Source organism: Pyrus communis, chromosome 13 (genome assembly GCF_041283825.1).
Source record: "Pyrus communis isolate YQ-2024b chromosome 13, ASM4128382v1, whole genome shotgun sequence".
Classification (NCBI taxonomy): Eukaryota; Viridiplantae; Streptophyta; class Magnoliopsida; order Rosales; family Rosaceae; genus Pyrus; species Pyrus communis.
This window is the reverse complement of record NC_142577.1, coordinates 14,790,369-14,800,645: the sequence shown is the minus strand read 5'-3', so window position 1 is coordinate 14,800,645 and position 10,277 is coordinate 14,790,369. Positions and strand designations below refer to the sequence as shown.

Below are 10,277 nucleotides of genomic sequence, written 5' to 3'. Positions count from 1 at the left end.
TAGTTAACCAATACTTATTAATATGTAACTTGCCCCGGTTGTTAGAGCCATCCTCTTCAACCCAGTGCCGCCCAAGTCCAAACCTTCTGTCCTCCTAATGTAAGTTAACCTAGAAATATCTCTCGTATTAAAAAACAATTTAGTTCTAATATAACCAAATTTTATTGAAACACCCCCACTTTTTCCTTTGCCTTTTGTTTTGTTTTGTTTTTTTTTTTTTTCCCAGTTCTACAACTACTGCCTTACATACATACCATGTGTGAGAGTGCCAATGACACTAGAGCCAAAAATTACTTGCATACATTTGTGACGCAATGAAGAAACACACTACACTCGACCCTTCGTGTACATGTTCACTTACCAAAAAATTTGACCTGTTTGCTTGTTAACTTTGATGTTCGAACATGATAACCGATCGAACACGTATAATGAAGAAAATGTGAAACATTTCGGATGTCTAATCGATCGTTGTACGAAACAGTAGCAAATTTAAACAAAGTTCAACACTATTCCCTTTTCTTGTTCCTTCTTTTTCTTTCTAGAACCAACGATATATACAGACCTAACAAGACGACCACATAAAAGTCCTACGAATAAAACAACGATAAATTTAACAGGAACGTATAAAGAAGTGCCTCCACTACTTGGACTCATCCATGAGATCCTTACGATTACAAGATTCAGATCCTAAATCCGTGTTGTCTTGCCTCGACTCCTCAGACTCTGACGTCTTTGCAACCGAATCCTCAAGTGCCTCAAGAAAAGACAATACAGTGAACCTGTCTGCAAGAAAGAAGTAATAAAAACCATAAGTAACAAATCCATGAATTATCATCGTACAGATTTGATGGCATATAATATTGTTTGACGAGCTCCCAAATCTGTAAGCGGAAGCAAAAGACTGAAAACAACATTAGCATCAGACCCTCTAGGTATCATCCTACGTACGACGATAACTCATTTGACTTCTTATCACAAACATAGAACATTTGCCACTCGTACTATCTTTCCCCCTTCCTCTAATTCTCTTCACAAATGGTAGTGTAATGGCTAAGATGCGTGTTTCAAGTAGTTGTTCTTTCTTATTAGGTAAGTCTCAATTTGAATTTCACCTACAGCGGTATAAACATTTTTTGGGACGAAAGGGAAGACAAAATCATTCAGCAAGCATGAGTACAACAGCAAGCTACAAGATATGGAGTCCTTACATTTACTTGGGTCAATACCAAACTGAGTCAAATCTATATGTCCTGTTCGAAGTACCTATAATAAACATTAAGGGAAAGATGAACGTTTAGGATGTACGGATGATAAAAGAAAGAAACAGCTTCACCCTCATTAAAGAAACGGACAATCAAAATTCCACAAGATGAGTTTTCAAATTCTTACATAAGCAAATGAATCCATTTGTTGGCGAAAAGGTGGACTCTGCAGCAACTCCAATATATCCTCCGGCGACCACTGACCCTGCAACGTCAAGCGAATTAAACAATGGAGCAAAGCTAGTGTATAAGAGATCAACAATACAGAAAAGTAGTGCACCAGAATATTGCATACCTCAGGAAAGTAAGAACCTAAGCCCTGTTCCAGTGGCAATGTCTCAATCAATGGCATAATCAACTCTGGTTTCAATATATCCTCCAAACTCACGCCTAGCCCGACAAAAGGACAAGTCACACGATTAAGCCATAACATATTTCAAGGAGAAAAAATTAAAAAAAGCAACCATAGAAGTAGTATTGTAAATACTGTAGTAAAATGGGCCGGCATGCATATTGTTAGAAATCTTTAATAATCATTGACAGGTACCATTAGAGAAGTTAATGCGAAAAATTAACAGTTAAAAACCACTTTAGGTGCTCTGCGAACGGTCCAAATTCATACTCACCTTACACCCTGAACCTTCTGTGATCAATTCTGTTATGTTCTGCCAAATCAATTAATCGATTTATGCCTCCCTAAGAAACTTGCACTTCACAAAAGATTAACTGAACCAAGGGTCAATGTGAAATCTGGACAGAGTAAAGTGAATTTTTGCCGCAAGTAACTTGACTATACTGCCACGACAGTTGAGAGAAAGGCCACTAAAAGGAAGAACGAAAAAAGAAAAGGATATAAGGCAATAAGAAAATTGAACTTCCTAGGAAACTATTCTTTTAGATATCCAGTGCCCACCCGCGTCATCCTTTTTGAATTGTAAAACTGTTAATTATCAAGTGAATTAAAGATATAAATTACTTCAGATGCTAAAAGCAAACCAGGCCAACAATATGAACCCAGTTGCAATATTTCTACCTAGTACACAGGGATTCATAACATTTGACCGTGTCATGCTGAAGTAATTTCTAACACATGAACGATTTTCACTACAGGAAATAAGCAACATATTCAATGTTCACAATACTGCTTTCATCATTTGAGTAAAAATTAGGAAGAGCATTTTGAATTAAAACTATGCAACACATTAGATTGTTGAGATAACAAAAACTGTAATAAAATTCCTATTCAGAGGAAAACAGGTCATATTTAATCACAAAAATTTGGATTTAAAGCATTTGTACGAATGTATTTACCTAAGATTCTTTGAAGATGAGCGAATTTCACTGGGCCAGATGAAGAAGTTAGATTGCTACTTACTTCCCCACCCAAGTTTGGTTCCCGCAAGATTCCAGCTTTGGAAGACATAACATAAATCATAAAAGAGTAATGTACAACAAATGCCAAGAACATCAAACTGAAAATAGCAAGCCCAGATACGTCGCACACTATAAAAACTCATTAAAAGTTGCTAACGTCCCTAATAACCCCCCCCCCCCCCCCCCATCTTAGCTTTCTTACGGGATAGTCTGATTGTAAGAACATAATTTTAAAATATTACAATGGCTACTATACTAGGAGGGGAAACTTTTGTTTTCTTTCAAGTCACTAGGAGAGACCAAAACAACATCCATAAGAAGTTAGAATTTAAGAAAACATTTCCAGCAAATATATGAAGGGACTTGGTTCTGTCAACCATTTTTCAAACACTGCCTCGTCAGGAAATATAATCTGATCCTGTGGTACTATCATTAAGGAAATTTTAAGAAAAGTAAAGATAAATATAAAGTGGGAGAGTAAACACAAAAAATGGAATAGTGAAACTGTGAAGTGAACAAGGATTACAACAGAATAGGGGAGAATTGAGAAAGTATGGAAGAACAAAAATAGCAACATTAAAAAGAACAACAAGAAGCACAACTACACTAATAAACAACCTAAAAGAAGACTAGAAACTGACGCAAAAATGAAAAAGAAACCAGGATACATCTTCCACAACATTTAGACTACGATCAAGCCACTGAAAATGCACCAATCCCTCATCACACTGATACAGAAAGAAGAGAAATTTACTAAAAGGCTGTGCCAGCAATGAGTTCAGGTAAATATTAGATAGAACGTCAACTAAAACCATATCCTTGCTATGCGAACAAGTCCTTTACGAGTATCAGGAGCAACCTTTTTCCCCTCAGAAACCATTTTACCAGCACGAAACTCCAGCAAAATCTCCTGTCAATAGAGGTTAGTTTGACAAAGAAAGTCCATCATGCTCAAGAAAACAATAGACGAACTAGAGCATGTGTACGCTCACACACTAACGCAAGTATTATATATGCACAGAATTCTGCACATACTTTCATAATTAAAGGTTTGAACAATCAACATTCAATGCCAACAACAGCATAACAGCAAAGCAGATGCGGAAAAATATGTGAAATAAAACAAATGTAGCATAAACATGTAATTTAAATATAAAACAAATGTAGCATAATCATGTAATTTAAATTATCTTACCTGCAGAATCATGCTATTTAGGGCTTAGCAACCTGTGCATACTCTTGTGGATTTGTATATTTGCTCCCTAAACCCACAAAATTCAATGCAAGAAACAAATTTATATAACACCAGCAGAGATCCCTCTTTTCCCCTCATTTACTTATGTTAATGGCATACAACAAAAGGGAAGAATATAGAAAGTAAGAGATAATGCATGAAAGAGAAACCAGTACCATAATTCTACAAAGAAAATGAATACTAAACTTCTAAGCAGAACTTACAAAGAAGAAAAGCCAACTTGTTAAGGGCACCAATATATTAATAGAATAGATCAGAACTCCAAAATCTATGTAGTCAGCTACGAGGTCCATCAAACTGTAAACTTAAATGAAACCTCAGTGGATACATCCCTAACAAAATTGCTCATCCCTATCTGTTTTACCTCATTTGAAAATAGAAACGCAACTCATGCATCTCCTAATCAAAAGCTCACACCCCTAATCAAAAGCTCAGGTCGTGAAATCCCCATTTACTGGAATATACTTAACCTAATCTTCCATGTTTACCTTATCTAGTCAATGAATCAGACTTTGTCACTTCTTCACCAACCAGGCAATTCCAATCTCTTTTTCTCTTCTACGAAAACGGGTCAAAATTGATTTCCTTGTTCTTCTACCCAAGCATATTAGTATCAAACTATAATCCCCAATTCATATTCACAGATTGAACAAACAAAACACTACCTACACATAAAATATACATACATACATGAATACACATATACATTACCTGCATTTGTGGGACAGCCGCGGTTGAAGACCCCCTTGTTCAATCAAGGGCACAAAACTGCAGGAAAAATGAAAAGAAATTCGATTAAATAAGAGAAATCCAATGCCATATGAACAGACCCAAAACCCTAGAAAATAAATACAATAGCAAAACAAACAAACAAACCAACCCTAAAATTAGATAAATAATGTTGAAGTGTAAGTATAACCTTAAGGACTCTCGGTCCCTAGGGTTAACTATCAAGGCCATCATTATATCTTAAACTTGTAAAACAACCATCTTCCCTTGATTTAAGAGAGTTGACTGATTAGTGACTTAACCTAGTGTTTGGTGTAATTCCTTAATTTAAGGATTAGATTAGGCCTAGGTTTACCCGATCACTAGGGTTCCCTTTGATTTACCCGGTCACTAGGGTTTCCTTTGGTTGCTTGCGGCCAACTCTCCTTCCTCTCTTCTCTCTTATATATTTGGTCTCTTGTACATTGATACTCATGAAATACATTACAATTTTAACTGGAAAATCAACATGTTATCAGAGTAGGTTCTTTGATAACCTGTCTCTGTGCACTCTTACTGCTGCGATCTTTATTCAAAGTCTGAACCATGACTGAAGAAAGTTCAGTGAAGACCCAACATAGTCTCTCCTCAAATTTCTCAGATGTTGAGGTTAACACCAATCAACATCTATGTTCAGTTCTATTGAACGAGTTCAATTACCTTGGTCTTGAGCTATTTCGCTAGCTCTCGGAGGCAAAGGAAAGTTGGGGTTTGTAAATGGAAGTGTGGAAGCTCTATATAGTTCTTCTCCCACATACAATGCGTGGCTGTGCAAAGACCAACTTGTCATGTCCTTGCTGCTCAACACCATGGAGAAACATGTTGCTAATATTTGTAGCTATTCCATTTCCTCTCATGATCTTTGGAAAGCCTTGAAGGATATGTATGGAAATCAAAACAATTATGCACTTGTTTTCCAACTGAAGAAGGACATTGCTAGTGTTCAATAAGAAGGGAAAGCGTTTGTTCAACATCTTGGGAGCCTCAAAACCATGTGGAATGAGTTGGATGTCTATCTCCTACACACCGCATACCCTACCATTCTCCTAAAACGAGCTGAGGAAGACATAATTTACCAGCTGCTAGGGAGTTTGAGCTCTGAGTATGAGGATCTAAAGAGTCATATCTTGATGAGTCAAGAACTGCCCACCTTCAACAATGTCTGTGCCACTATTCAACGAGAAGAAGCGAGGAAGAAGGTGATGAATGTTGAATAGAACTCAAGATTGACTAAGACTCGTGCATATGGTTTAAGTTACAAGAACTCAAAGGTCAAAGTGTACAAGGGTAGAAATACACACCTAAAATGCAAACATTGCAATGGTGTTAGGCATGTGGTTGGGAACTCCATCCTGAACTCAAGCCTAAGTTTAGCATAGATGGAAAAATGATACCAAGGTCCTTTCAACAACCCCACTACAAGGCACAAGTTGCTAATGCTCATCTTCCTACCACTTCACTAGGATCCATGGAGTTCACTGCAAATCCATTGTCACTTATCAATGAATTTGCAGCTTATCTACTAAGTCAAGGACACAGAGGAGCCTCACATGGTCAAGGCAATGAAGAGGGCAATCACACAACAATGTTAGGACAGTTTGTTGGCTTCCTTGTTGGAAATGAGAAAGTACCATGGGATGAAGCACCAGGTATAGTCAAAGCTTTGTTCACATCCAAACTTTGAATTGTTACAAACTAGATGTCAGGACAACCAAGTGTGTGTCTTTGGGTTACTCTTCCACCCAAAAGTGATACAAGTGCTTCAATCCAGTCACTAAGAAATGCCTAGCATCAAGAGATGTGAAGTTTGAAGAAGACTGTCCTTATTTGACTCACACAAGTTAGGGGAAGGAACTAGTTGACATGTTTCCACTTCCTCAAAACTTCAATCATCTAGTGTTGAAAGAGAGATCAGCCACTATGATTCCAGAGCACGAAGAAGTACAAACAGACTCAATCACTTCCAGGGATCAAACTGGCAGTGAAAGAGACATGAAGTCCAACTCAGATCATTCCCAATCTTCTATGGAGCCTCAAGGGATTAAGAGAAATCCTCCTCGAACCAGAAAACCTCCAGCTAGGTTGTAGAACTATACGATGTACACCTCATGGAATCCTATCACTGAAAGTATCAGTCTTTGTGGGCTTTCTACAACTCATACTGCTTTTCTCTGTGAAATTGATAAGCATTGTGAGCCAAGAAATTTTCAAGAAGCATCTCTACTCCCACAATGGAACCAAGCTATGGCAGAAGAGCTTCGTGCACTGGAAGAGAATCACACCTGGAGCTTGGTCCAACTACCTCCAGGGAAAAAGGCTGTTGGAAGCCGTTGGATTTACAAGATGAAGTTCAAAGTTGATGGTTCACTCAAGAGACACAAGGCTAGGCTTGTTGCTCGAGGTTTCACTTAAACCTTTAGAGTAGATTATAAGGAAACGTTTGCATTGGTCGCCAAGATGAACTTAGTAAGGATTATACTCTCAGTATCAATCAATTGTGGATGGTCCCTTTACCAAATGTACGTGAAGAATGATTTCCTTCATAGAGAGTTATAGGAAGAAGTGTATATGCAGCCTCCCATGGGGTATAATCGTATTGAAGGCAATATGGTTTGTAAATTGCACAAGGCAATATATGGATGGAAACAATCCCCATGAGCTTGGTATGTCAAGCTCAGTTATGTACTGGAAAAGGCTGGTTTCCTACGAAATAATAATGATTCTTCATTATTTGTAAGAACTGGGACTAGTGGGAAGTTGGCGGTTCTTATCTACGTTCATGATCTTATCATCACTAAAGATAGTGTCGTTGAGATTGAAGCACTGAAACTCTCCCTACATTAAACATTTGCTATCAAAGATTTGGGAAGGTTAACGTATTTTTTGGGCATCGAAATGGCAACATCTTCAAAGGGACTGTTTCTACATCAACGAAATATATGTATTGGACCTACTTTAGGAAGCCAAAATGCTAGACTGCAGACCTGCTATCACCCCCATTGATTGTAAATTGAAGCTCAACATCGATGGAGAACCCATGCATGATGTGAGCTACTATCAACACTTGGTGGGGAAGCTAATATACCTTACCATCACGCGTCCAGATATTACATATACAGTGAGCTTGACTAGTCAATTTATGCACTCTCTCACTGTGGATCACCTTAGCATTGTCAAGAGAATATTGCGCTACCTCAAGGGTTCCATATGGTGAGGAATTATCATGCACAACAATCAGTCTACTACCATTAGTGGTTACACAGAAGCAGATTGGGCAGGAAATACAATTGATAGGAAATCTACCATATGCTATTGTACATTTGTTAGTGGAATCTCATTACATGGAAGAGCAACAAGTAGCAAGTCATTGCTCGATCCAACGCAGAGGCAGAATATAGAGCCATGATAGCCACTGCCTGTGAACTAATTTGCCTTAAATGGCTCATTTCAGACTTAGGGTTCCTTAGTTGTACTCATATGTCCTTTATGTGCGATAATCAGGCAGCCATGCACATTGCTGCCAACCCTATGTTCCATGAAAAAACAAAACATATTGAATTGGACTGCCATTTCATTCGTGCTCAAGTCCAAACTCAACTTATCCGGACCATATTCACTCGAAGCCACGATCAACTAGTAGATCTCCTTACCAAGGCAATGTCATCCGTTCAATTTCATCGGTTTTTGGGCAAGCTTGGCTCAATTAACCTCCTCGATCCAGCTTGGGAGGGAGAGTTGAAGTATAAGTATAACCTTAAAGACTCTCGGTCCCTAGGGTGAGATATCAAGGCCATCATTATATCTTAAACTTGTAAAACAGCCATCTTCCCTTGATTTAAAGGAGTTGACTGATTAGTGGCCTAACCTAGTGTTTGGTGTAATTCCTTGATTTAAGGATTAGATTAGGCCTAGGTTTACCCGGTCACTAGGGTTCCCTTTGGTTTACCCGGTCACTAGGGTTCCTTTGGTTGCTTGCTGCCAACTCTCCTTCCTCTCTCTTCTCTCTTATATAATTGGTCTCTTGTACATTGATACTCATGAAATTCATTACAATTTTAACTAGAAAATTAACATTAATATAACCAGCTTGATAATTATAAATACCTATATGTATAATTAATTATTGATTTTTATGTATAATTAATATATTGATTTTTTTGGTGACGAGCTTTGAGAGATTTTGCTTCAGAGAAAGAAAGGGAGTTTTATTTTAGGATTATTCTTGATTGTTGTCAGCTACTCAAGGTATAGGATGAGTTGAGGTTTTTTCTCAACTTGGCCATTAGTTTCAAAGATATTTACGAAAGTGACATTTGTTCTCAATGCTGGCGTTATTTTCGTGTTCTGGTGATAGTTAACCTGTGACATCCCACATCGCCCAGGGGAGTGATCCTTAAATGTATTTCCCATCCCTACCTAGCACGAGGCCTTTTGGGAGTTCACTGGCTTCGGATTCCATGGGAACTCCGAAGTTAAGCGAGTAGCGCGCGAGAGCAATCCCAGGATGGGTGACCCATTGGGAAGTTCTCGTGTGAGTTCCCAGAAACAAAACCGTGAGGGCGTGGTCGGGGCCCAAAGCGGACAATATCGTGCTACGGTGGTGGAGTGGGCCCGGGAAGTGATTCGCCCCGGGCCGGGATGTGACAATTTGGTATCAGAGCCTAACCCTGGCAACATGTGTGCCGACGAGGACTTAAGGGGGGTGGATTGTGACATCCCACATCGCCCAGAGGAGTGATCCTTAAATGTATTTCCCATCCCTACCTAGCACGAGGCCTTTTGGGAGCTCACTGGCTTCGGATTCCATGGGAACTCCGAAGTTAAGCGAGTAGCGCGCGAGAGCAATCCCAGGATGGGTGACCCATCGGGAAGTTCTCGTGTGAGTTCCCAGAAACAAAACCGTGAGGGCGTGGTCGGGGCCCAAAACGGACAATATCGTGCTACGGTGGTGGAGTGGGCCCGGGAAGTGATCCGCCCTGGGCCGGGATGTGACATAACCAGTGAAAGTTAACGAGATTTGGACACGAGTCATTTATCAGGTGAAGAAGTGCAAACGTGAGTTTTTCAATGTGTCTGAAACATAGACATATATGTTACATGACATTATACAATTGGAGAGACACTTGAAAGGGTTTCCTTTGGTTGCTTGCAGCCAACTCTCCTTCCTCTCTCTTCTTTCTTATATACTTGGTCTCTTGTACATTGATACTCATGAAATACATTACAATTTTAACTAGAAAATTAACATTAATATAACTAGCTTGATAATTATAAATACCTATGTGTATAATTAATTATTGATTTTTATGTATAATTAATATATTGATTTTTTTTGGTGACGAGCTTTGAGAGATTTTGCTTCAGAGAAAGAAAGGGAGTTTTATTTTAGGATTATTCTTGATTGTCGTCAGCTGCTCAAGGTAGAGGATGAGTTGAGGTTTTTTCTCAACCTGGGCATCAGTTTCGGAGATATTTACGAAAGTGACATTTGTTCTCGATGCTGGCGTTATTTTCGCGTCCTGGTGATAGTTAAAAATTAACGAGATTTGGACATGAGTCATTTACTGGGTGAAGAAGTGCAAACGTGAGTATTTCAATGTGTTTGAAACATAGACATA

The 10,277-nt window shown here is 38.7% G+C and overlaps 1 protein-coding gene and 1 pseudogene across 1 annotated transcript; one reads left to right on the top strand and one right to left on the bottom strand.

Annotated features, from left to right (window-relative positions):
* Window positions 1-424: 424 nt before the first annotated feature.
* On the bottom strand, window positions 425-2,804 carry LOC137736077 (26S proteasome regulatory subunit RPN13-like). The gene is made up of 4 exons (XM_088682441.1): window positions 1,889-2,804; window positions 1,390-1,652; window positions 1,209-1,263; window positions 425-783 (listed from the first exon to the last, which is right to left on the bottom strand). Exons 2-4 carry the CDS (start codon window positions 1,612-1,614, stop codon window positions 641-643), a joined length of 423 nt encoding a protein of 140 aa, XP_088538567.1. The 5' UTR covers window positions 1,615-1,652; window positions 1,889-2,804; the 3' UTR covers window positions 425-640.
* A 2,401-nt stretch (window positions 2,805-5,205) lies between these two features.
* LOC137736076 (uncharacterized) lies at window positions 5,206-6,343 on the top strand (annotated as a pseudogene).
* The last annotated feature ends 3,934 nt before the right edge of the window (window positions 6,344-10,277 follow it).

Bases quoted from the DNA above. Each gene is read 5' to 3' on its own strand.
- LOC137736077 (XM_088682441.1), bottom strand. From the start codon at position 1,614: ATGCCATTGATTGAGACATTGCCACTGGAACAGGGCTTAGGTTCTTAC. The intron at 1,264-1,389 runs GTAAGAATTTGA...TGTTTATTATAG, and splicing joins AAATGGATTCATTTGCTTAT to GTACTTCGAACAGGACATAT. The intron at 784-1,208 runs GTAAGGACTCCA...TCTTTCTTGCAG, and splicing joins TGGTATTGACCCAAGTAAAT to ACAGGTTCACTGTATTGTCT.